The sequence below is a fragment of the Bombus bifarius genome, unplaced genomic scaffold (assembly GCF_011952205.1).
Source record: "Bombus bifarius isolate JDL3187 unplaced genomic scaffold, Bbif_JDL3187 scf7180000008213, whole genome shotgun sequence".
In the NCBI taxonomy this organism is placed as follows: Eukaryota; Metazoa; Arthropoda; class Insecta; order Hymenoptera; family Apidae; genus Bombus; species Bombus bifarius.
In genome coordinates this window covers 2,444,998-2,472,946 of record NW_022884516.1, presented here as the reverse complement: position 1 = coordinate 2,472,946, position 27,949 = coordinate 2,444,998, and the positions used below count along the sequence as shown (strand labels likewise).

Sequence of the window (27,949 nt, the reverse complement as noted above, 5' to 3'; positions counted from 1 at the left end):
CGTAACGTCGTCTTTTGTTTCTTCTCTGTGTTTTCTTTTCCATTTTTATGTCTCTGTACCAATGTTATTCTCCTTTCGCGAATTAATTTTTCGACGAGAAAATTGCCTCGAATTTCATTTACCGCGAAACAAAGCTACATGCGTCGTCCGATGTATTTCTTACGATTTCGTAAAAGTACAATAATCTATGGACCGTGGAAAAAATTCTTCGCTTTTCTATTTTTTCTTCTCGTTTGTTTTAAACGGATCCTTAGCGTACGAGTCCACCAAGCGAAAAAAAGTTTCGTTTTCTGTTCGCAGCTTTCGGGAAGGCACGTAGTGAAGAATCGCTAAGACGAAATATAAAAACGTTGCCGCGGAATCTGTGGCGAGGACTTCGGTTATCGCGCCCGTTCCATCCCCCTCAACACATGACTCGGTACACCGGGGGGCAGAGCCGCTGGTTCTCCACCCCTCGCTTCCGGATCGTTGTTGGCTGCTTCGGAAGCCTTGAACCTCTTGTACTTCCCTTCAAAAACAGAAACATTTATTTATCTAAAATAAATATAACTGCACCTTGTCGAATCTAGTTATTCTATTCTAAAGTTCAATTATAGGTAATATTACGAGGAAGAGAAGCGACGAGAGAAAATAGAGTTCTTTAACCGAGTCACATGTTTAAATTATAGAAGTTTAATTTTCTCTTATCTCGGAAAGTGGTTGCTCCTTCTTGGAAAGAACCAGGTTAAATCCATTTTTAACGTGGACATCATATTTTTTCCACGACTGAATTATGACTCATTAAGAGAACACGAAATTCCTTGGTTTATCTACCACGGAACGATTCAGTTGATTTTGGATCGATGGTTAATATTACTTACTCGCTAAACGGACCAAAGTGACGCCCCACCAAATGCTCCAGCCCCACCCAACTAGGCAGAATAAAACGGTGAATAATTGACCCACCCCGACCATCAGGTTCACAACGAACGCGCCTAGTCTCGACTTCACTCCAGCCACCGCTGAGAATCTCGGTTGCCCGGCGCACAAATTGAAAATCCCACTCCATACCGTGCCTGAAATACAACGTTTTTCCATTTTATTGTTTTATTTAGAAATTTTATTGTTCTTCTTTTTTTCTTTTTTTTTTTTTTCTTTTAACCGGTAAGATATTATTTACCAGAGCCAGGCAGTAGAACGTTCCACACGAGACAAAACCAAGCAAGAGGAACTGGCAGACAAGGAATAGCGCCACGCATCAGGGAATTGTGCTCTACCAGGACATCCGGTATTTTAGCTTTTGGTTCCTATCGTTGGATAAAAAGAAAAGAAAATTGTCAGACGACATCGATATTTCAATTTCGATTAGAATTTAAAATTTAAGGATTTAATGTACAAGTTTAGAATTTAATATCTCTTATTAAAATTGTAAATTTCATACTTAAGAGTCCAATATCTTTTATTAAAATTCTGAATTTTAAATTTAAATCTTCCGGTTACTCCCTGCTGTTTTATTTTTCATTCGTGCGTTACCTCCGATAACGGGGGCGGTGCTACGCTGGTAAGACTGTGCTTGGCACGTATGTTTCTTGCGTGTTCTGCATCAGCGTTCCGCTTGCATTTGCAGTTGCCGAACAAACGACGGCAAATAGCGCCGAATCTTCTTTCCGGAGGACAGCAGACTGTAGCCTCGGCCGGCGCCACCCTCGATCTTTTTGAGCAACATTTCATTTCCTTCAGTCGTTTGCATCTAATACAAGCAAGACAAATATCACAATTTGATAATCCGATAATCAAATTGAATTTAATAATTCAACAATCGTCTTGATCGCTCTGATAGTTCTGCTTCTAATACATTCTACAATTCAATTTGATGTAAAGAATCTCCCTGAAGAATATCCAAAACGATAAAAAACAGACCATAACTCTCGTACCTGCATCTGTTCTTGAATTTAGGCCAGCAGCCAGCAGGCACATTGTCCCTTGCCAGGGGTTGCTCGTTCCTGTTCACCAACGTAGTGCTCCTGGCGTGGTTTCCGGGCCAGGTAAGACCCTTGGGGTCCGTACGACACGCCAAGCACCTCATTCTTGGGCAACACTCGCAGCAACGACTCAGGGACCTCTTCCAGCGCGTAAGAAGCCTGTCAGGGGCACGTTCGCCAACGCCGTTCGCCGCTGCCAGTACCCTGTAATCGAAAGGCAGCCGCGCCCCGTGCTGTTAGCATTATTAAAAACGGCTGTTCGATCGATTCAGCGCGATAAAGGAGCCTTCGGCGTCGATTAAGAAGAGAATGACAGGCGTCGATGGATCGTGACGCGATCAAACGAACGAGACCGGCGCTACTTTCCACTACTGGCAGCCGTCGTATTCCTCAAGGATACTCGCGAGAGGCTGAATGTAGGTCGAGGTGAAGTTGATTCCGTAGGATGGAATTGGTGAACGAGGGATCGAACGCTGTTTGATTTTCGAATTAGTAGGCTTTCGTTTCCTTTGACTTTGGCTGCACTTTGTGCGATTTGTCGACATTGCGAGCGACGCGGTGTATTATATCAGGTCGTCCGAAATGTTTCTTTCGTTCTATAAGGAAACAATCGATACACATTTTCCGTTTTATATTATTCTATCGAATTACGTGTGATCCCATTTTGTTCTATCAAAATAAAGATCACAACGTTCGACAGATTAGGTTTCATGTTTGCGTAAAGATGCATCGTTGTAAAAGACGGGTCTGTAAAAGAAAGACACTTTTCGGACAACCTAATATAAGGTCAACACCGTGGAAAATATTGGTTCTTCTTTTTTTATGCGTTTGAGGATCAGAAAGATTTCCGAAGTTGATTGATTTGTCGATATTAGGCTAGTTGATATTTAAAATGGTTTGAAATGATATTTAAAAACTGTGCTTCTTCTCGTGTAGGTTTTAGAATTGGAAAGTTGAGTATCTGGTAAGCGTTAAGTTAATACCAGGGCAGTCAATATTTAACGCGAATGCAATTTTCTACTGGCACTCTGAAAAATTGCATTTCTTCTTTTTATACGACGTAGGAATTTATTAATAATACCGTTCAATCCGTGGATGTTCGTGCAATTTCATATCGGTAGACAAACCTAAATAAAGATTTGCTCGCTAAATATTATAGCGAATATTTACTTTGGATATTTCATATATTTGTACAGCCTTCGATTTCCTGTAAATGCAGAAATGTCCGCAGTCTGATTATTTATATTTGTAGCCTGTAATGGCAACATTTGGAGCGAGCGTGTTCCACTGTGCTGATGACATCGAGTGAATTTCCCAGTGAATGTATACCGCGCTAGTCAGACACGTTCGCCGCGCACGAGACACGCATACATTGAAGCGTTCCGTAAATTCGATTCGTTTTAACGTAAAGATTCTTCCCCCGTGCAAATCTATTCTCGAGAAATCTACTTTTAAAATCGAAGAGCCACAAAAGTAACTGAAATTATCAATAACATTTCTGCAACCACTCAAAAACTAAACTGTATTCGATCGACCGAAAACAAAAGAATCAAAGAACAACGACTGTCAATGGCATCATAAAGAATATTAGAAACATCCTGTGTGTACGATTTAATGAATTATCTATCCGTTGACTACCATTTCGCCTACGTCTTTCCACAGAACCTTCCACAATTAATCATCTCTCTCTGCGTCAACCTCGAAATCGAACCTCCTCCATTTCCACTACAAAGCGATACAAACGTCGATCGATTTCCAAGCCATTCGTCCACGAATTCACACTTCCAATAAATCTACGCAACAGGATATTGCGCGAGGAGTGCCATCGATCACCGATGGAACAACGTGCGTCAAATTCTCGCGTCTTACCACTTGTACCCTGTCTGTTTCGAGTATCTGCGAATCCCTTCGCCAATCACCAAAAGGTTGAACGTACGCGAAAGAGAAATATCTTACCTGCTCTGTTCGTAGTTCTACTCGTTCTTCGTTGGACCGTCTAAAGTACAACAGGGCGATGCGGTGATCGATAACCGAGCGGAAACGCGGCGAATTCACGGCGAGACGGGAACGAAGATAACAACGGAGGATGATCTCGAGGTTCGTGGATCGATACGAAAGGAACACGAGTACGCGTGAAGAAATTCTACAGCGAGTTCTGTACGAGGTTCAAGCCGGCGAACGAGCATCGCGGTTCGGCTCGTGTGTCGCACGAAGATTGCAGGTGCCGCAGTCTTCGGGGGTTGGACGGACCTCGGAGGACGAAGGGCGGCGAGGCAAAGAGGGTCGCCGAGCCGTTGCTGGCCAGCGAGCCGGTCACGCAAAGATTTTCTCCTTCGCCACCGACACCGCATTACTTACACGTACAGGAGACCAGCCACAGGGCGACTTGCTTCGGTTGACCGCGAAATCGATACCGGCCACGCCGAAGTTCTTTACCTTAACATCGCCGTTTTTTTTTTTTCAAGGCGCCCACGCGACCACCTTCCTCCTCCCTCCTTTCCACGGGGATTTCCTCTTTTCTTCTTATTCGCATGGCGCTCTCGTGACTCGATTATTTGTGGTTCTCTTTCCCTTTCTCCTTTACGGTTTGTTTCGTTGTTTAGGTTTCTTTGGCTTCGAGGAACGTCGATCGTTTAGGTTCGTTTCATCGTTTTCTTTGGAAATGTATTATTTTCTGATGGATATGTGAGTTTGACTTTTTCATCCGATTTCGTACGTTTGACGATTCAGCCCCTTTTCTTGTTTATGTCGCATTTTGTGCAAAAGAATTCGACGATCATCGATCCTCGTGTAGATGATTCGTCGCTTTCTTCAGGAAGTTATCACTTTGCAGTTGGCTGTTTCATTTGACCATCTGTTTCCTCTTCGTCGATCAACCCCGCTCTTTTAACGACTGTCTTGTACTTCGTTCCTTTCGCATAAACGAAGATGGATCTATTAAGGAGGATCGTAATTACGAAATGTCGGTGTTACGATTACCGATGAACACGTGGTAACGCAAGACGTGGTAGATCCGCGACGAAAGTTTCAATCGCGCCAAGTTTTTAATTGCATCCATTTTCACTCGCCAGTTACCCTTGCGAAATGTGCGTGCGAACTTTAGTTTTACTCGGCAGACCCTGAGGGATCGGACGCGAACTTTCTCCTTTAAAAAGTTCGGTTAAGATCAATTCGAAGACTTTTTAACACCGGCAGAAAAGAATCCAAGAAGTAAAACAGAATTTCTCGTATCGTTAAAAAAGTTTCTACGTTGCTGTTCTCCTCTGAATTCGTCTCTTATAGCAATTTCACGAATGGGTATTCTCAATTTGATATCGAAGAACGAGCTGGTTAAATTAGGAAAATGAGAGACGGACGAAACGTCTGCAAAATGCTGTCAAACGTGTCGTCACTTAGTTCGACACTATGTCGAGGCTGCACAATCACACTTGCGAAATACAATTTTTATGTAAAGAACATTTTCTTAGCGTGAAATTTTGTACGATCGATCGCCGATCCCAAAATAAAATCCTACGTGATCGTAAAACACAAACGATAACAGCCATGTTTCGAAACGGCGAATTGTGGAACCGTGACGTAAGAAAACATATCATTATGCGGTGCTGAGAATTATGCGAAATCTGATGTAACGTTGTATTCTGCGCGTTCTGATGTACTAAACTCGGTCACGTGGCGCCATAGAAATACGGGTGCATTCGATTTTCCTAATCCTTTTCGAAAACCTCGTAGGAGACGCTGAACGTTGTACAACATAATACAAAGTTGCACAACAGACGGAGAAGACGATTTACGTGCGACCAACAAATCGAAATAAAACCTCTCGACAAGCGGAGTAAATGTAAATTATCTGTGAGATTAGTCTGAATAAAAGTTGCACCGCGGAAAAATAATTTGCTTGATGTATCTCTGTTGTGTTGACGTTCTACGTTATCGCGAGATTATAAGGCTCAGATGTGAGAACCGATAAAGAGCGATGGTAAATGTTCTCGTATCGAAGAACTAAAATACGTTTTTGTAAAAGCTACCGATTGATGAGAAGAGAGACGTTACGATTCGTTGAAACATTTGCTCGTAGTTTGTAATCTAGAAAGTAAATGTGTAATTTGACGCTGTTGCAAAAATGTACTGATAAGTCGGAATAATACAATGATAGACAGGTAAGATTAAAGCAGATAAGATAAAATAACAAAAATAATTTCGCAAAGTAAGAAATTTTTGTGCCACGTTACATAATAAATTACTAAGCTTCGCCATAATCCATCTGTTATAGTCACTGATTTTCGTATGTTCAAGCTACGATATTTTATACGTACGAGAATATATTTCTCGCGGAAGAAACATCACATCAATTTCTGTCGTTAACATTTTTACATAAAAAGATTCGATCGTTTTCGTTCTTATTGTTAGAAGATTTACTCGCTTTCACGTGCAGCCCCGGAAAGCTAATTACGCGTATCACAATTAGAGCCACTACGATAAAAGCTGTTCACGGACGTTTTAGCTACATCTGTCTGAAAATTTGCTGACAACGCGGATGGAACGCGTGCAACACGGTTGTCGGACCATCGATGTGCAACGCGTTAACCAAAACCATTAAAAGTTGGCACAGCACCGGCCAGAAAGTTCGTACCGTGGCCGCGCAGCGATTCACATAGCGATTACGACACGGAACCGCCAAAATCGTGCTGTTAAAAGTTTATACAGTACGCGAACCAGGACGTCATTAACCCTCCGAGCAACTTTCAGCGACATGATTACCTTGTTATTACTTTCACTTGGTCGCGAGCAGAGAATTGTCGGTGGCGCCCGACAAAACCAACGATTCGCCATCGTTTCGTCCTGGAAACTAGGCCGTTAATCCTACGTGTACTCTGTCCTAGAATTTTTAACAGATTCACCGACTCCCTTGCGACCGAATAAATTCAGAATCTTTTAGACTATTTTCTGTAAAAGTTAGGAATGAAATTTTGTCTTTTAATACCAACGCAATATCATTCGTAGACTGCAAGCTTTTATAGAAATTTATGTCTCGAGGATTTATGTCAGTAAATGTCACGAGGAGTACGCTAATTCACACGTTTTGTATCTTTTTGCGTATTATGCATGCTGTGCATTCTCGTAGCTCTGGATTTCGCGCAGAAGCACAAGAATTCAATCGCATTTGTTTGATTTTTAAGATAAAGAAATTTACGTCTACGTTAAGGAGGATTTTGAGCCTCGATAACTTTCAACAATTAAATTAGAAAAATCGTTGGAATACAGGAATCAAAAATGAAAAGTTTCGTTGAAAGTAGCATTCACAATGAGGTTAGAAGCGTAATTCAACGTGCGAGCTGTTTCTAAAAATTTCGCAAAGACGAGAGGCGCGCTTTCTCCGCGTTAATTGTTTGCTTAACCGAACCAGTCGGATTACGCTAGCACGAGCGCAGTTAATCGGACTAGGAGTTACAAACAGCATCAAAATTGAATAGAAAGGAAACGGGGGATACCCTCGTGATATATTAGAAAACGAAACGACCGCGATGTATCACTTTAATTGCTCTTTTCCTTTGTGAACTTTGCGCAACTGTTAGGAACCAGGTGAAACGAGATAACGTATTTCAGTTATGCAACTCGATGTTCCTCCTTAATTAACGTAGAGCAGAAATAGAAAGAGATTGGCCGCGACTTTCTTTGACTTTCTCTTGGTAAATGAAATTGGATCTTAAAAAAAGGAAAGGAATAGAAATTTAGAAATAAGTATTTCTCTAAGGTTTGTGAAATACGTTCGTGTCTTTGATGTTCCATTCGCCTACAGCTGAAAGAACACTCTTTCGTGTTACATAGTTAAATTTCTATCCACGGAAAAATATAATCAGACAATATATAACAATTTAAGAAGAAAAACGTAATCATTCCGAAATAGATATTTTTGTTCTATTTTAAAGGCATCCTAACAAAATTCTAGTCGACAGACGACAGTTTACCTTTTGTGTCGAAATCTAATCTATAGACGAGTCTATGGGAAAGTCGAATAAACTTCCAACGAAGTCAGAAAGTAGGGTTTACTTTTCTTAAGGGTTTACTTAAAAAAGTAGGGTTTTTATGGTGCGACGTCTTTTTTGGAACATTCGTTTACGCGTACTGTAAGAAAGAAAGCAGTGAAATTACACGTACCGTGGCTCATTTTACGTTACGTGACCGACAGTCAACGTGGGAACGAGGCGAATTAACATAAACAGGGGCTAAAACCTAATCGCATTGCAAATTCGAGTAAACAATCGATGACTGTGCGGTTTCGCGTACCGACCGCTCGTTTCCATTCATTTTTCACGCGAAATCGGATCTTCGAATGCGAAACCACTCGTGAACATTAGCGACGAAATAGTACGTTTTACTATTTAAATAAAAAATTGGAAGAAACTGCAGGTGATCGACGAATTCGTCAAATTACGCGACTTCTCGGAATTAAATTCGCAATTGCCGCTTGTGAGAGAAATGAAATAGAAAAGAATTACTCGATTATGTATGTACGTGTGTTGCAGTTATATCAGTTTCGGCCGATGCCTGATAATTAGAAATATATTCTGTGCTATAATAACTTCACGTCGAATTGCGAATAACACTTTTATCGGCAATTTATCATCGCCAAATTATTCCCTTTCGAAACAAATATTCGGAATAAATATCTATCGAGTGAGAACGATTTAGAAACTTTTCGAACATAGAAATCGTATAACCCGTTTGAATATCTGTTTTATACCGAAATAGTAAAAAGTTTAAGAATCTACGTCGACAACGGTCTAAGTAAATAGAAAACTAACAATCGATCATTATTCGGATCAATAAACGATCTTTCTTGCACTCGTTGGACAAATCATCCCTAACGATTCTATTCATCTAAACAGACTAATTTCACGAGAATACTACGAAATTTAATTGATCAATAAAGGTCGTTTCAAACAAGATTACATACCACAGGCGTTATTCAAGTGGAAATCAAATAGAGGCAATTTACAGGGATACAAATTGTGCCATTCATCCCTATAAAACAGCTACACATAGTCACGGCAATAATACAACGTTAACAGTGTAAAACCTTTGTCCCTTTAAACCTGCCGCTTAAACATCCAATTTTATCAAACTCGTTATACCATACACAACATTCTATTGTAATTAACAACAGTTCAAAAATAGCTGTTTATAAAAACCAATTAAGAACGTGAACAAATATAGAGTTCAGGTAAACGGTATCATAAATGACCAACAGTTTGACGTCAATGTCGCGCGAAAGTAGGCCAAACACGAAGGGCTAGTTCATCTCCCTGTCACGCAATCCTTCAGTCTCCTCTTATTTCCAACTGATTCAAAAATCACAACGCGAACTATGCGTGTCGCTGGAGCGACGAACGTCCGGATGGAGGAGCCGTGTGCACGAAGAAACACGGATTCAAAGAGGGTGGCAGCTGTGAGTGAAATACACAGGTATAATTGGAGCTCGACCTTGGCCGCACGCGATGCTTAACGTTCGTCGGTCAATCCACGTAGCCGCGTAGTCCGCGTCGATTTTTGGTTCTGCTAACATACACGTACGTCTCGTGGATAAAGAAATTATCCGCTACGACGATCAAAAATTATATAGGTGACCGAATGTTAGATAGCGAGAGCAGTCGAGATCGTTCGTCAAATCACGACGTTTCCACACGACCTATCGAAATTCGCATGGTTTCTTTTTCAGATTGATCTGTGTAATTTCGTTTTGTATTGAAGAGCTCGCGAAGGAAAAGAGATTTTGTCGTGATCTCTGTTGAGTTTGTGTACCTTTGGGATGATTCCCGATAAAAATTAGTACAGAGAAATGAACGTTAATGTACTCTTATCATCTTATGATCACTTTCTTTTTTTATAGGAGAATTTTTGGGGTAAAAAGGTTTGTTCCTGCGATTTCTTTCCACTTTGTATATTTTTGGGTGTTTGGTGCAAATGAAATTATAGCGTAGAGTCTGGTTTATATAGAAATTGTAAAATGTAACTGTTTGGTTTCTTTTGGATTTGTCTATCGTTCGGTGTTTAGTGAAATTATAGCGTAAAGTCTGGTCTGAGGTAAATTGCACTTATTCGATGTAATATGAAAGTTGAAAAATATAATTTTTAATTTTCCAATATCGAATAAAACGCGTGTGTCGAATGAAAGAAGAACGAGAGTCAGAAAATGGTGGTTGGGAAGCGGAAATAGCTTGGAGCTGGTTAAATGAAATGGCTGTAGGCTCGCGCACGCGTTATTGTCACTGAAATTTGCAGATACGTGAATCATGTGCAATTGCTTGGATAGCAGAAAACTTTGACGTAGAGTACTTTACGTTCATCGAGAGTCACAGTTTCCTTGTTTTTATCATGTCGTAATTTTTCTCTTAAAGGGACGTTTATATGGAGAAAATAGCAAGTAATATCGTTAGAAGAAAAAAGTGACGCGTTATTTGAGAGACCCCGTGTATTATTTACAACGATCTCCGTGCAGATTCTAGAATATCGATCCTTTTCGTTGAATATATGAAATGTCAAGCGTAAAACATTGTTCACATTTTCGTTTTATCTCCGTCTTTCCTTCCGTAGAAATGAACTGCCCTTCTGAGTGCCGCGTGAACTATCGCGCTCAAGTGATTAACTGCAATATGCACGATGCATTAGTTTGCATTTTAAAAGAAACATAGAACGAAGGCGTTTAATAACACGCAGCTGTCCAACTGCATCCACGCGTGTAATACGCCACCATAAATCTACCGTCGCTCGTTTAAACAAATACAAATTTCATTAACAGACTTATGCATCGAATCAAGCAAGTTGCAAACTCGTGTCTCTGTAAATGAAATATTTCTACGCGATTCTACTACGTCAGATTTTCCTTCAACTTCCCCCAAATCGCATTTCAATGTTTCTCGTATGTTTCAAAATCATTAAAGAAGATATTAAACGAAGATAAATGGTAGATAAATGCAAAAATAAATTTTAAATACTGAAAATTCTAAGCACTAGCATTCTAAGCGCTAATTGTACGCGACTAAACACAAATACCGTTCTCTCGATGAAGAGATATATTCTTTGAAAGAAGCTGGAGCATCGCGAGAAATTGTCGGACGTGGTCCAGCGTTCGAAGAATTTTCCGTGAAGAAACGTCGCGTGTTTGTGCATCTCAGTCGAAAGCACATTTTGTCTCTCGAGAGCCGACGTCCGACAAAGAATCTCTCCAACATACCGGTGGAATCTCGGTGATCCCGAAGAATCGAGACACTCCATAGCCAAGCAACCGGTTGACACGCGACGTAAAATCGACGTGGAAAAACGAATGGAAATTACGAGCGTCTTTTTCACTGCTAACGATAGCCACGGCGAAGAAGCGCAATACGATGGAATTTGGTGCAACAAAACGAAATGGAATCGATCGCGTCAACTAGCTTGCATTCACGTTCAACAGGCCGGAAATGGTGTGCACGTGTAATCGTGTTTTTAGAGGAATCCCGTTCACCGAGCAGACCATCGACTAATAATAGACGTGATAATATTTGCTCAACCCGAACGAGGCTGTTCCCTGTTCGAACGAGACGATTGTGCACGTCGAGCGTTTGGCGAAGATTATTTTCAGAGTTCTTAGCGAGTTCTTAGTATTTCGTTAATGATAAGCAGAGAGAAAGATCGGCTCGAATCGACTCGGATCGATTTAGATCGCCATGTACGATGATCTTCTCGTACAAGCATGAAAGTTCATGCGCATTTTCTTTCACAAGCGTACTTTTACATGCAATATATTTAAGCGTCGAACGCAATACGCTATTCGATATATTGCTTTATTTTGTGAACGTTTTATCCTCGGCTATTGATAATCGAATATGTCGTTTGATTTAAATGGTAAAACGATTAGTAGATGATCAACTATGGTTGTTACTCGGATCAATTTGACAATAATGGATGAATAAAGAATCTGATTGATTTACATGATCGACGTTGAATAATTAAATGTTGCCTAATGTAAACGCCGCTTAATCGAGCTAAATGTCGTTACGATGGGAGCAATTATTTTCGCGTGGAGCGTGGCTCGTTCGAAACAGGAATTAGGGAAGATTAAATATAGTTGGAAGATTGTCTTCGCAATCAAAATTAATAGCTCGCCATTAACGTTACAGCACTGACTATGCTTCGCGTTAAATTCCACCTCGGGTTTTCCATTACACGTTCAGAGTAACGCGTTCGCATTTGTAATACATATCTCCATAAATATGAAGTGTCACAGTTTCCTACGGACGTACTAGAAAAAGTTAATTTCGTTTCGTACACAATTTCCATGGCTTATCAGCGATCAAAGAAGAAATAAATACTTGTACACACTTTACAACTTCTAGCTACATAACGTATATAACGGTACAACGATCGCGTCGCCAGGGGCTTTCATTCGAAAATTCCAATTTACAGTTCTCGAGAATTAGTTCGATGAATAAAGCTACACGCCCGGACGAGATCCTGGATGAATTATTCAATGGAATCGTTCCACGTTGGTCTCGAACGTTTTACGAGAGAATCCGTCGCGATTGCTGACCTGCTACGATCATGTTTGTAAAGACGTTTTCAGTATACGTTCGCGACTATACGCAGCATCGTCACGCTATTGCGGTTCTCTGAGTCACTTTGAACGTGGCCCAGTGTAAGAAAATCTCGCGAAACGATTACGGAACGCTCGGCGTGTGGCCTGCCGCTTAAAAAGAATGTAATCTCGTTGTAATCGCTTGACTAACGAGCTACTCCGGGCTTTATGAATACGCGCGAAAGTTAGGAAAATGATGAATTAATCGGAGCTAACGATCGACGATATTTCGATATGGCTATCATTTTCCAATGATGTAGAATATACGCGTGAAGCGTAATGGAGGTCAACGAAAATACTTTGGTATTTCGATAGAATATATGTACGTTTTATGTTTCGCGTGAAAGCGTTCGTGAAGTTTGAAGGTCCTATACGCAACGATGTAACGTTTTATTTAGTGTTACTCGTAAGACTGTATAGTGTAAAATCAATGTAAAACGTTGCGTTCTTTCTTAGTTATGACATTGCCAGTTATACAGTTTTGTCACGCTTTAGCTGCAACTTAATGTAAGTTTCATAATACGAAAAAAAAAAGAAACGGTTGTTGCAATACATTTAATATTAAAGCAAAATATTAAAAGGTATATACATATTCGTATAAACTGTTTGAACAACTGTGCTCGAAAATTTACATAATGTACTTAATTAAGGAAGAAAACGGTCGAATCAAATTCGGAATGGTTGTTCGTTTTTTCTGTATTAATTTCAATTAATTTTAATAAACGGACACGGTGCAAAAAGCAGTTTATCGAACGAGGAAAAAAAATGGAAGAATCATGGTTCAGAGGCGTGAATGATGGACACGGTCTAACAGTCTCGTGCTTTCGACGTTCTCTTTTTTTCCCCCTCCCTCGTTCTTTCCTCCTACCGCTACCGATTCGAGTTAATTAGCAACGCTCGTATAACGAGGCGATTCGAAATTCTGATTTATAATTCCCTTGAGCCAGGCCGTGGCGATGTAAATCTCCATGGGATCGATAAACCCAGCTTGGTTGCATCGACCACTGGAAAGGGTGGTGCTTTATAACTAGCCGGGGTGAAGGAACTCCGTGGATCTTACGATGGGCCAAGTTTTCCGCACGACCCTCTTGTCTATGATGTTCGCTAGGAAACACCAGTTGTAGAACAATTCAATCGCGCCCGTTTAACCGCCAACCTCCGCCACCATATTTTTTCGTACTTTCTTAACTCTCCAGTGGATAATATTTTTCATCGTTTTATCCAGCATATTTGAAAAAGTATTTCGCACGCTGAAAGTATAAAGATTTTAAAGATTTCTATCTTCTTCTTCCACGATCAAAGATTTCCAAACTTTATCATCGATCGAAGTAGATAAACTAACAAACACCAAGTCGAAATCAACCGAAATCAAGTCACTTTTTGAAACTATGAATTTTGCTATGACTTTTTTGCTATGAATTCACAGTCGGCTATAAACCCTCACGCTTTTGAATATAAAACTTGTACCTGCCGTTTTCTTGCAATAAATACAATTTAAATATTCGTACTGTCTCTTTTATTGCTGCAAAGCCTTCGATTATGATCGTGCAGTCGTTAGAATAAGAACAGTGAACAATTTGAACGTTAAATCGATACTTCAAGATTAATAATTATTCGGTGTTTAGAGTAAATTAATTAAATAAACACACGATCTTCGCACCTCCTCGAATCGTTTACTAGGCTTAACCTATATTCCTCCGGCATTTATATAGAACAATTAATTTTCGCTTAGGGAAACGCACAGTCAGGGGTGGACTCTAAGGGTAACTACGTGCTGGAAAACGTAACAATAAATAACTGCGCAGTAATGTAACCGTTTCGTGATCTTGCTCGCGATTACCTGGCCTTAATGAAGCGCTGCTACTTCATAAACGCAGATATTTGCGGATAAGTCTTCCTACTTTTCGCTTCATTAGCTACACGGCGACGCCTCGAAATTGATAATGAGAGATCTCGCGGGGCAATTTCATGGAAAAATGGATTTCGATGCGCGTATCGCTAAGCTCGAGCACGATTTCACGAACCAGCATTTTAGGGTAACTCGTAACTCTGCTGCCGGAAGCCGCTGGCGATTCTTTTCGTTGCTCATCACGAAACGCGATTCCTTTAATTGAGAATGATGCCTCGTTTTCGTGTTGCTGCAACACCTGGAGCATACACACGGTCTGTCTAAAAAATGACTAAACTTCTTAAAAATGAAAGAAACATCGTAGATCCTCGCGAAATACAGCGACTCGTGAAAGTATTCGAATACTTGCAGAAAACTTTGACGAATATATCGTGTCTGATATACGGCACATTTTGAAATTTCGTTAACGCTGTAATGGTAGCCGACTGTGGTGATTACATCGATAGAATTTGAAAGAAATCTAAAAATTTATACAGAAGCTACAAGACATTTAGTGGAAATATAAAACAGATCCTTCGTACTTTATTTAAATACGATTGTAGATCTATAGATTACTTAGATGTTAATACATTCCTCCGTGTATATTTCAGGCTATGTATCAGCAATGTAACTTTCCCTCAGAGGTTGCCTGTGCTTTGTTATTTTTAGAAAAGTTTGATTACTTTTTTAGACAGACCGTGTAAGCCGATTTTCCCATCCGTCGCGTTCATTTTGTCCCTAGCACTCGCAACCTTCTGCATATATTCCGTTAACAACGTGTCCTTTAATACGGACCCACATCGGATCCGCGGCGATTTATTGTCGCTTCCGACGGCATAAATAGCTGTCGTGCCCGCGCTGGATCTTTCCAGATTAATATCTGCCAGTCTCGATATAAATCCGGTTCCGTGAGATCAAGGAATAAAATTACAAGTAAACGTTCAGAGTCGAAATTTCGCGGTTGGTCGAAGTGGAAAGTGGCGGTAGTTTTAAGTCCTTGAGGGTAATCGATTCAAACCTAATTTTAAGCGAGTCGACAGTGCGAAAACGTTCCATATCAATCTTCGAATAATTAATACAAACGTTGAAAACCTAATTTCAATTTGAAAAATCTTATGGCGCAGGTCGTTTATCTGATGAAATGGTGAAATCTACAAAAAGTGGAGTCGATCGATTAGTCTTCGGAGAAACTCGTATACAAATTCGAGTATTCGAGTCAAACAAACTTTTAGTTATCTGAACGTGTTTTTATAATAAATATGCGTCTACGATTATTTGTTTATGTTCAGAAGAAATTACAAATACGTACGTAGGAGAAGAAACGATCGAATAGGATGTTACATATATCTTTTTGCATGTTTAGATTTCTCACAAATGCATGAACATTCACAGTCTACTTATTATCGTTAATTCCCGAGATAACTAAACTGTGTTTCCAGAAAGAAAGAACGACAGAGTTCAACCTATCGAAACGACCAGAATCAGAATCTTTTTCCATAGGATCACAGGAATAATTTACGAGGTGAACGATGAAATAACAGCACTATAAATTCTACTCACGCTGGCTCGCCGTTTTGCTCCAAGTACACCACGTTCCCACTTAACGTCTCGATCTCCTGCGGCCTTTTCACCACGTGCATTCCAGTTTTCTCCCTCGGCGAAGATACTCCTCTGACGGTGTCCACGCTCACCCCGGTGTCCGTAGATCGAACGGTCTCGATGGAATCGATCGACACCCTCGCGGACGATTTCACGGACGTACCACTTCCGTGATTATCGGTACGAGCTTTCATCCCGGCGCTATTTACATTTCTCGCGTCGTTGCTCACCGCACCAACCACGTTGGACACGTTGTTCGCCCTCGAGGCTATCGTCGATTGGTCAGAAGTACCTTTCACGGAAACGCAAGTACTTTTCACGGTTACCGTAGTTGCATTCGTTACGATCTTCGTTCCAGAATTATTAGTGGACCGCGAAATCGTCCTCGCGTCTTCCTGTCTCACAGAAGCACTCGCGACGGAAACTGCTGTCCTTTGAGTCTCTGCACCCGAAGAATTTCTGATGGAACTGTTTACCGATTCGATCTCGTTGGCTTTAGTTGAATTTGATTGCACGTTGGTTGACACGGGTTGAAAGGAGACAGATTCGTCGATCTTCTGATCGTTCGGCCTGAAATTCTTCGTATTCTGATCGTTCACCGCATTCTGAATCTTGTTCGAACGCTGCGTCGCCGAACCAGTGTTGTTCGTAGCACTGATCACCCTGTTTATGCTTTTCACCGAATGACTGGTACTGTTACTCTTCGAATGACCGCTAACATTTTCGGTAGGAACTGGCGAATCGTTTCTACTCTCTGTTCCACCCTTCGTTCGACCATGGTTGCCGTTAGATTTGTTCGATTTGGAGATCTGACGATTATCCTCGTTACTAGCAACTTGAGAATTTTGGACTTGTTTGCCGATGTTTTCATCGTTCGATGAATTGGAAGATTTGCTATTAGACAGGTCTTGCTGGCTCTTCGTCTTTTCAGACTGGCTCTTCGTTTTCTCAGACTGACTTTTCCTTTCGGAAATCTCTTTATCCATAAGAACCGCATTGGCGTCGATGTGAAGCGGCTGAACAGCCGTCGTCGCTGTTGTGTTCACCACGCTAGACGTACCTGTAGCGCTAGAAGTTTGTTTTAAAAGATCGATAAGATGCAGATCAGCTAACTGTTCCGTACTCGAATTCTTCTCGTTAGCTTGAGAGCCTTTCGATCCTGGGTCAGACTGTTTACTGCCTTGAGTGGACTCGTTCGTCTGCCCGTTGCTTATACGAACTTCCTTGGACCCTTTATCGGTTGCCTTTTTATTTTTCCCATTAGCTGGATTAGGGATATTGATGAATCTGGCTGGATTCAAGACATTCGAGTTGGTTCTGTTCGTTTTCAGCGGAATCTTCGACGGTGATACCACTCGTTCCTTGCCTTGCGTTTTTCCTGGAACGGAAACCTTCTCGTTCGTTTGTTTCTTCGCGTTCCAAGCATTCCTCGATGGGGACGCGGCAAATTTCTGCTGCTTCGCCGGCGACAATCTCGTGGATTCCTTCGAACGATCCCTTTTCTTAAATTGCGGCGTTTTCTCCGGTTTCGTCGGAGTTCCTTGGATCGGGGAGAGCTTGCTGACTGTTTTCGAGGCCTGTCGACGGGTGGCGAGGTTTGCCACGCTGCTACTGTTCCCAGAGGCGTTCAAACGATTCCTGGAATCCGTCGTATTGAAGCGAGTGCGCGAATCCACGCGACGACCCAGCTTCGGCGAGGTAAGGCGCTCCGTTGATTTGCTCAGAGACGTCGAACGCTGACGCGTTGGTTGCGGGATCAGGCTCCTTCTTGGGCTGTTCTGTTGCGACACTGAAACTGGAAAAGTACAAGTTCCAGTTGAAGTGCAAGAAACATTTGCTCTTCCCACTACGAATAGCAACCAATAACGATGCTTTTATCGTAGATCCTTTTAATATTCGATATACGTGTTTCGATGTATCAAACATAGCGCAGAAGAATATTTGAAAGGAATAAGGAATAAGATTTATTTATAAATTCTCGTAACATTCGACTCGTGTATTCACACCAGTTCTGTCTTTAACGCGATTGACGTACAACAATGTTTCAGATACTCCACACAACGCTTCCAAAATAACAATACGCGCGAAACTTACCTCGTCGTTCGTTGTTTCCTCTTCTACGAGCATTCATAAATTCCGGAGACTGCGCCCTGGACTTAGATCGCGGCGGTGGTCCTTTAAAGCCACGTCCTCGAAAGGGCGAGACCCTGCCAGTGGCCAACGGCGGCGATGGACTCCTCGCCTCCGGGGAAACGGGCCTCGAGTCCGCGATGATAACGAAGCTGGATCGACGATGCGCCCTCGAGGAGGACGTGGTGGAGGGCGCGATCTTGTACGGCTCGGGTGCACGCGGCGGCGGTGGCGGAATCGCGTTCGGTGACAGGTAATTGCCATCGGATGCCGCGAGCACCCTGAACGGAGGCGGTCGTTGAACATGGCCGTCGTCGAGCCGCCTCATCCTTTCGAGGCACCGAAGCTGTAACGGGAAAGTTACGAGAATCCTTCTTTCGTCGCCTTTTTTAAGAATACGGTACCTTACCGATATTTACGATATTGTAAATATCTTTGAGAAGTATACACTATCGTCGATATCGTAAATGTCGCGAATTTTATTAATATCGTAAATTTGATTAATTTGCACGTAAATGTCAATATATCGTTTATCGGATATGGTCGAAATCGGGGGTAAAATCAATATTGAAAACGAATATTCATCAAGTAAGCGAGGGAGATAATGATAATGATATTGATCGAGTGCGTGGGGAGTTCGATACTTTAAAATCAACATGAGAAGGACACTTAGGTTTTGGGTCGGTACGTGCTATGTACACTCGTCGCTATTCTTGGAAAATGTAAGACGTAAAATGACTGAAGAAAGTCGGTGTACAATGAATAATGGCACAGCATATTTGGACACGTACTAAGAATGGTAGTTGCAGCGTTAACGACGAGAGATCCTTGGTCGTAATTATTTTATTTTTCATTTGTTGAAGTCGAGAGGGTTGGATGCAAGAAAAGCACGTTGAAAGAGATCTCCCCTTTTCAGATAGATCGAGCAAGATCTTAGGGTTGTTACTCGGTTGTTAATTGTTACTTGGAAGTTAATTAAACGGCAAGAATGATGTTGATTTGGAAACGGTTAAACACAACCATGGTAGCATAGAAATGTATAAAAGCGTAAGATAGGGTTATTATAGTAGCTTAATGGAAATAGATGACGCATATAAATTAGCAAAAGTCACTTCAGAAACATATTGCAACTTTGACTCACCCTATACGTTATCTACTTTTCCAAATGAGTTTCTAAATAGAAATAGCCCAAATAGAGAAAATAAAAATCGAAGAATATATCTGTTGGTAGATCTTCCCTCGGCTGCGCAATCGTAGATGCTAAGCGATTTCTCTAGTCTATGTACAATGCATTTTACAATCTCCTTATCCTGTTTAATCCAAAAAGTCTAAATACATCGTGGAAACACGATTTACTCGGCTGATTCAGTACTCCGCAAACGGTTCAACGTCCCTCAAAGTTGTTTTCGTACTCTCGACTTTATAATTTCAGCTCCCTGCATAATATTTGCCATGATACCGAGCAATCGCTGCAACAAGCTGGCGCGAGTCGACTTTCTACTCCCTTTTACTTTGATAGAAGCATTTCTATCCAAGCAAAGTTCTACACCACGCTGAGCGCGTTAATAATAACTGGTGGCACTTTAACAACCGCTGTTTCACTTAATAATACACTTCGGACGCTTGGAACGAGAACCTCCGAGTAAATACTTAAAAGTGGCGAAGCTTTAAGCATTGTCAAACACGTAAAGAAAGCCACGGTACCTCGAGTCCTTCATGCAGACGAGCAAGATGCGGAGGACGCCAAAATCCGTTGTCGCTCTCACCTGAAACATAAAACAACCATTAGAGAAAATTCTGGCCTAAACTTAGCCGGTGAAACTTCGGTTTATTAGAGTTTCATATTCGTGTCAATCAGGATCATCGTTGTGTGGAATATTCAATGGAATGGAACGCTTAAAAGAAACTTTCGGAGGAACGTCAATGATCTCACGTTTGATCTTTTTAGCGCTGGATACTCCTGACTTGTCAGGTGCGAATAATTGAGATACAATTTACTAAAACTACGAACAACCACTTTCTTCCACTTTTGAATCAATATTATCCAAATAATGTTTGTGTTACACAGCTCCCAAACAATTCGTAGAATTAACAGCCCGTTTCTTATACTATAACCGATGACGTTACAGTGGCGTCACGTAAATATTAGCGTACAATCGTACAGCGTATAGTAAACAGAGTACAGTCTATAATTAGGTATTAATGAATATTAGCGTATAGTAACAGCGTACATTTACGAAAATATCATTTTCCGACTAACAACGTAAGATTAAAATACCCGAATTTACCGAATTCGTCTATAATGCCATAAAAACCATATTCTATCAGTTTCTGACATAAATATCGTAACAGGCATAGCAATCGATTTGATCCGTATCCCCCGGATTCTCACGAAATTTTCCACGCCCCCTCGTTCTGCACGGCTACGCAAGAACAAAAACTCGACTCTGGACCTTCCGGAAGGTCGCGCAAAAACATGTTCCCTGAAACATTCAATCCGTCTATTCATTTCTAACAAGCGAGATTTCCGACGTTACATCAAAGGGCTTTTTCTCGTTTCTAGACTCATCCTTCCTATAATTCGTTCTCCGCTGGAGGGTCGAGTCGGATCGAGAATCGCCGTTGCCTGGCAATTAGCAACTCCGTGCGCAACATCCGTGATCATTCGTCGACATTACAATTACTCACTCTAGTTGTAGCGGGCCACGTCGAGCAGACACCAGTCTTTACGCGTTTTATTCACGCTCTCATACGCGGGAATTCTCGACTCGATCGCGTCGGTCTCGCTAGGTACGCCATGCTTATTACCGCAATACCGTGACGCTGTTGAACTACATTTTCTACGTACTCCCTCGACTGATTCCTTTACTCCACTTTTTTCCTGCTTCTACTCTCTGCGTTCCTCGAATTGGTCGAATGAAAAAAAAAAAAAAAAAAAGAAAGAGATCGATATCGCGGCGGAACGATGAATCTTCGCGATGAGAAATTCCTTCTGAGAAAGTGGATTTTACGAGATTTCTGTCTCTTAAATTCGTAAAAAAAAAAAAAGAATGTTCTTTACGTCGTTGGGTAGATTGTTCTTTACGCAGTCGAGCCTACGAACTTTATTCGGCGTTGCGTAATTCTGAAAAACGCGATATTTTTTCTTTTGAGAATTGTCCTTGCAACGATCTTCGTGCTTTTCATTTACTTTCATTTTTACCTTCATATCTTACTACGTATTTTATTATTTAGTATTCTGGGTTATTTATGGTATTTTTCGTTGATAACAATCAAGTAGCAGAGGAATTTACAAAATTGCACGGCAATTAAGGAAATGATTTTAACGAGCTGCCTTCCACTCGGAGTTCTTTAATCCTGCAATATTAATATGCACGCTATAGAAGAGCGATTTTATAATTCGAATGTAGTACATTTTAACGTAGATAATTGGAAGCATAGTTTAGTGAAAAATAGGTCAATGGAATGTTACGATACGGGCGTACAGTGTTTTACAGTATTATCGCGATAAATCTTCTTACATAGTTTCACTGCCTACGTTTCTTCTAAACTGCGTTCAAACTATACACCTTAAAAATATATATATGTATATACTCTTGGAAAATCAAAATAAAAAATAAATCAAATTGACTTTACCGCCTTATCATGGCATAAATCAATTACTCGAATAGCTTTTATCCAAACACCGATTCCAATCATCGAAAATACTCAATTGAAAAAAAAAAAATCGTTATCACGCGTCTTCGAAAATCCATAATTATCCCAAATACCATGGAACCGTTCCAACTTCCATTTCCTTCAAAATTCCAACGTCAAACTCAGTGACACGATTGCTTGATTCTCGAGTGGAATGAGCGGATCGACAACCACGAAAGACAACCACAAAGGGAATTGAAAATAATCACAGAAATAACGATGGTCTGAGCGCCATCCGCAACAGACGATGCCGATGCATCGCGTGTACGCGCTCCATGTTGGTGGTCCCCGAAGAATCTGCATCATGTCCAATGACATTCCTCGAATCACCAAAGAACAAGCTGGCCAGCATGAAGAATCGAGCGCGAACGACCTCGTGGCCGAAATGTGACTCACGTGTCTCGACGGCGCGTTGATTTACGATGGCCCTTTGTTTCGAATTAATGGACAGACCAATGGAGGCGCGATTTGCAATCCGCGGACTTCGTACGTGTAACGTTCCCCGAGAACTTATCGCGCACTTTCTGCAAATCTATCTCCCACGAATCGCAGAAGCTATCTACGACTAACTGAACCTCTCCTGCAATGTGCATCGATGTGAAAGATGCCGATGGAGGTGGAAGCACAACTTTTTCTTATGGAACAGAATTTCGATCTTCTTTTTTTTTCTTCTTTTTGCTTATTAAAAGAAGGATCGTTGCGAATAAAAATGTTAAGCTCGTAAGCACAAAGGGAATCGTTGGAACGGAGTGTCGTAAGGTACGGTCTGAGCGATCGAGAAACGTCGAAGAGTAAACGAGACGGTTTCCGGTAATTAAGTTGCTTAAATCGTTCATGGGAAATCAGTTGGAGATGTTCGAACTGGGACGAATATATAAAGAACATATGGAACGGCTCGTACTCGTATACATTAGAGGAAAATGCTTAAGAACCGTTTTAGAAACGCTTTAGAAAGAACGGTTTGGTAGCAGTTTATCGTCTCATCTACCTTTTTTGCGACGTGGATGAGTCTTGAATAGAAATTCATATGGAAATTTTGCTAGTCTCTACGGAACGGCTATGATAATGGGAGATATAAATGTGAATAGAGCGAATATTAGTATGAATTTCGAGGTGAATATTACTGCATGTGTGCGAGCATGGTTGCAGAAGATCCGTTTATAACCTTGACACCGGTGAAAACTTACACGTGAGATACGAATGCAAGGCCACGTGACATGATCGACGATTTTCCAGGTACATTTGTATGCATCGTGCACTCTATCTAATTGCAATCGGGAATCGAAAATGTGGTAGAAGCATGAGGCAGAGAACATTAAAGTATTACGAAGCTCTCATCTAAAGTTGCTTTTACCAACTATTGAGACGTCGGGATTGAAAATAACTGATATAATAAAAAAAAAAAAAACAGGATAAAATATCGAATTATCGGAGATCCGCTGAATCGACAACGAATGAAAAAGAAACGACGAGAAAGAAAGGGAAGGAAGAAACTACTCCGATTCTTCGAAACTGAACTTCTCCCCTGATAGATGCGATTAATCTTGCAATGTGTCTGCACGCGTTCCGATCCCCGCTGTTGGTCACCGATTACTCGATCAATTAGCTCTGCAGGCCAACGATACGCTCGACAATTGCGAGCGAAGAAGACGTCGTCTCTGCCCAATCGGGTCGCCTCAATTTCGTGGCAACTTAACGCTTGGTAGCCTAATGAGGCTCGTTTAACGTGGCCCAGGCGAAACATATCCCATGATCGATGTTATAAATAACGATTTAGCGGAGATGAGGCGCGTCCTCAAACCGACGTACGTCACTTTTAATTAGCATCCGTTGCGTAACGTTTCAATTAAGCGGCGCTTTCCTAACAGCATCGTCTTTTCTTCTTTCTCGCGTACATAATGGGATGTCGCAAATGACGTTTGTCGGCCACCAACGCACAAGAATAGCGAAGAAATAGTAAATCAACGGGCCGTTAACGAGAATGGAGAACGTTGGAATCGGCTTCCATTGCCGGAGGATCAACGACCGTGTATACCTGTGTATAATTCCGTCGGCCAAGGAAGTTCCGCACGGCGTAACGATCATGTAACAGCCGATTATTTCACGGGGCAGTCGAGCAAAGACCGGCGAATTAATTGTTACGCGAGTACCACCAACTTCACGTCCCGTTCTCCTGCCAACATTTGCATACACCTGTATAATCGTTATCCGAACGTTTAGTGCTGCAAGATTTTTTTTATAGACGGGACTCGTTCCCTTTTTTAAATGCACCTTTACATTGAGGAGATCAAGGGGTTTCTGTGTTGCGAAGATAAATCGGGGTAATGAGAAATCATTGTTGGTTTTTTTCTTCTTTTGAGGATATCGTTTTTCTGTTTTTATAATATATGAATCGACTAGAAGGCATCATTGACCGATTTTACACATCGAAACATGGAGAAAAATGACGATATTACAAATATCATTCTTCGAAAATCTACTTTGAAATTTATTATTATTCGTGTGTGTTATTTTCTTGAAAGATATATCTATGCAAATAGACTATTTCTTTTCTGAGACTTTCGACGCCGATCATGTATTTGGGTAATGAAACGAAGAAAAGACGAAGTTGATTAACTTGACTCCTGAGGGATTCGTATTATACGATCTTTCTTCGTATACGAGCCATATATTTGTTTCTACGGAAAAATGAAAATCGCTGGTAGTGGCGAAATTTCAAGTACGGCTGTGTGAGTAATTTAAATTCAATGCACACAGACGGAATTAGATTTCAACGCGGCATTTCATTACAGCTACTTCGTCGCAACGACAAAGTATAAAACCTTCCGTCGCTCGAATAGACCTACCTATTAACTTTATGACGCGATTGCGGTTAATTTGAAACGGCAAATTTCAATTTATTTGGAATTGTAGGTTGTACCATTTTCTCCCTTAATTGCTGATTCTATTTTTTCCTTCGGTGCGTGGAAACGATCAAACGTGTACAAATATTCATAAGCACGTTCCGTTCGTTCTGAAATTGCAAGAGAACTTCTCGCGCGTGACTTTTGCGTCGTCGCTCTAATTCAAACTGGTCTCGCCAGTTCATTTTAAGCCGCGTGTGCTCTGACAATTGTCATCGATCAAAAGTGAAAATATTAGCGCGTACATGCATATTAATCCCATAGTGGACACGACAAAAAGCAATGCATTAAATAGAGTGATCATTCCTTTGTTCCGGCAAGCTCTTACCCAAAACGTGGACAATCAAGCGTTTAGTTCGAGTCTGAATCTTAATGAATTTCATCGATCTAAGTTTTTCCTACAATGTTACGCTCCAACGGCTTAAAAGTTTCATAACAAATCTGGAAAATTTAGAAACGAATCGCTAGGAGGCAACGTATCTTCCAGCGGAGAAAGAAGAAAATTCCATAGAATTTTCCCTCGCCTAAGTGGAACAGTCGGACTTTTATCGATCTGATTCAAATCCAACCACGAAGACCGCCACGAGGAAGTGTTTCTTCTTTCGAGAACAACTAAAAACTCTTCGTTACACTCTCATACCACGAGTCAACGAGTCGGTCCATGGTTTTCCGATCAATCGCTATTTCGAGATGCCCTGAAATTGAATCTAACAGGCGAGAAGAAAGCCAGGCGTCACTTTGCAAGAAGAACAACGATCGTAAATTGCTCTCGATAAACGATTAACGACAATCAGCGAGTCAAGGTGGCCAAGCACGTTGTAGCAATCACATTGACTTCGTAGCAGATGTTATCCGATTAAACCAAAAAAAGGTATGACCCATGAAATTTCAAGTACGACCTCGTGCGATAGTCACGAGAGCGACCACGCGCTATGCGAATTCCACCAATGCGTCAGAAAGTCAAACCGATTACACCAATTACAGCAGCCTGGCCGATCACCAAAAACCATGTGTAATAGGCTCAATAAATAACAAAGTAAAATCTTGAAAAAAAGAAAAAAGTAAAAGATCCATACTGTTTATCCGAAGATCTCGCAAGATTCCATCTCGATCTTCGTTCAACCAACTCCAAACACTTTCAAACAGCTCTCACTTTACGAACGTTCCATCCAAATCCACTTTATTCCCACTTCAACCTCTCCAAACAACTTCAAACATTTCCAAACCTCTTAAAAGTTCCACTTGACGATGACATTGACGATGATCCAACAGGATCGTGAAACTAGTCTCTCAAACTAGCCGCGACTTATGTCACCATAGCTGTCTGTGTTTTTACTTTAATTTTTTAATCGTGTCACCCGAGCTGAAGAAAGCCAGATGGAGGCATATCGCGGGTAGAAGACGCGTCTTACCTGGCTACCAGGTGGACAGCGAATCGGAGCCGCCGGGCAGGGTACATTTACGAGGGTGCAAGCCTCAAGGAAGCGTCGGTAATCGGCATCGACGTGCCGCGGCGTCGGTCCGCGTCTTCGCGTGAGCACGAACGCGTCCTTACTGCCGCGGGGTTGGCCGGCTAAGCGGTTCGTCGAGGAAGCGAGGGTACGAGTTGGTCACTCGGGAGGCGCTGGCGCGATGACCAGGCGTCGAGGGAACTTGATCGGCTATCAAGTGACTCGAACATCCAAAATTTAACTGGATAGCACGGTGAGAGATTAAATTAATTTTTGTTATATGCAAAAAGAGAGGCTTCGTGGTTGAGGTTCTTGGAATTAAGTTGTAATTTTACGAGTAGACTGCGGATTTTCACGCGTTTCTGAGAAATTTAAAGGTGCAACGATACATGGAATGCACATAATATGTAAATGTATATCAAGTGGATGGAGCAAGTATCTGTTAGGTCGTCCGAGAAGTTTCTTTCGTTTTATAAGCAAATAATGGATGCACAACATTTTCCGTTTTATGTTGTTTTATCGAATTACGTATGATCTATCAAAATGAAGATCACAACGTTCGACAGATTAGGTTTCGTGCTTGTATAAAGATGCGTCTGTAAAAGAAAGATACTTTTCCGACAACCTGATACTTAGGTTCCGTTTCTTTAATCGTATCGACACAAGAATATGAATTTGCATAAACATTCGCAGTCTATTCATGAGGATGAAATTTCGATACCTTTCGTATGGTTCTTCAGTGCTGTACACGACAGTGTAGTGTTATAAACGCAGTTGCGTTTGACTTTGGATGAACGATGCAAGAAGAATGTAAGTTCGTAACGAAATTAAGGAAATACATCTGTATAGCATTGTCGTGTTATTCGACAACGTATATGCTTTGTTTTCTCAATAACGTTTTGCTCCTTATACTTTACTACGGTGATGAATGAATGGTTGTAAGAATAATTGTCTGGTAATCAGTGGATCTTAGCATTTCGATACAGATATCTGTCCGTCGAGTAAAGTCCTTATCTACTTTGAATCACTTCACTCGATCAAGTGTGCTCTACCTTTAGGATTGCAGAGGAGGTGAACGTATTACGTATACTAATTTTAGCTTCTCGTAGGATTGTAAGAGGTTTGTTAAATGTATCGGTTAAAAGTATCAATGGTTCCTCGATCGTAGACAATAAAAGCAGCGTTCAAGCGTTCTTCCTGTTGAATAAAAGAAAAAATATACTTGAAGCTGTGTAGAGCGAAAGAAAAACGATAGGAAGCAGGATTGTTTCGAATTTTCTTACGTAATATCGATCGTCGAACAAACCGTAGTCTCTCCACCCACGCGCTGGATCGCGTACACCGCGAAAAGTGTTACAACACTTGTGCAGAATCGAATATATTGGCGAGGAACGCGTTATACGAGAGTATTCTATAACACGGCGAGGCAGGCGAGGCCGTTCATTCATTCATTTGGTCGAGCTAGGTCTGCTGGATCCAAATTATTGGAACATTAGCATGATTGAAGTAAGTTGGGCTCGGCCGGATCGCGTGATCGATTTTGTGCATGCGTCTTCTGCGACGCTTGAAAACCCGCGGTTGCGTCAAATTAACGCCGCTGGAATTTACATCGAGATCAGATTTATCAAATCCGTTCGAAGTAGAAATTGACATTATAACGACGACAAATGAAAACTCGAGTCTTGTCTATGTATAAACCAATGAACATT

General features: G+C 41.3%; 1 protein-coding gene across 2 annotated transcripts; it reads right to left on the bottom strand.

Moving 5' to 3' along the window:
* Positions 1 to 301: 301 nt before the first annotated feature.
* Positions 302 to 26,485, bottom strand: LOC117210925 (protein stum). Of its 2 annotated transcripts, none has more exons than XM_033454378.1 (9): positions 26,202 to 26,485; positions 19,895 to 19,956; positions 18,155 to 18,536; positions 16,022 to 17,855; positions 1,914 to 2,165; positions 1,513 to 1,729; positions 1,160 to 1,286; positions 861 to 1,055; positions 302 to 508 (listed from the first exon to the last, which is right to left on the bottom strand). In XM_033454378.1, the coding sequence occupies exons 3-9, from the start codon at positions 18,516 to 18,518 to the stop codon at positions 381 to 383; spliced, it is 3,117 nt and encodes a 1,038-aa protein (XP_033310269.1). In that variant the 5' UTR covers positions 18,519 to 18,536; positions 19,895 to 19,956; positions 26,202 to 26,485; the 3' UTR covers positions 302 to 380. The 2 variants fall into 2 exon arrangements, with proteins under 2 accessions (XP_033310269.1, XP_033310270.1); XM_033454379.1 differs by lacking the exon at positions 26,202 to 26,485 and adding an exon at positions 22,096 to 22,477.
* Positions 26,486 to 27,949: the final 1,464 nt, after the last annotated feature.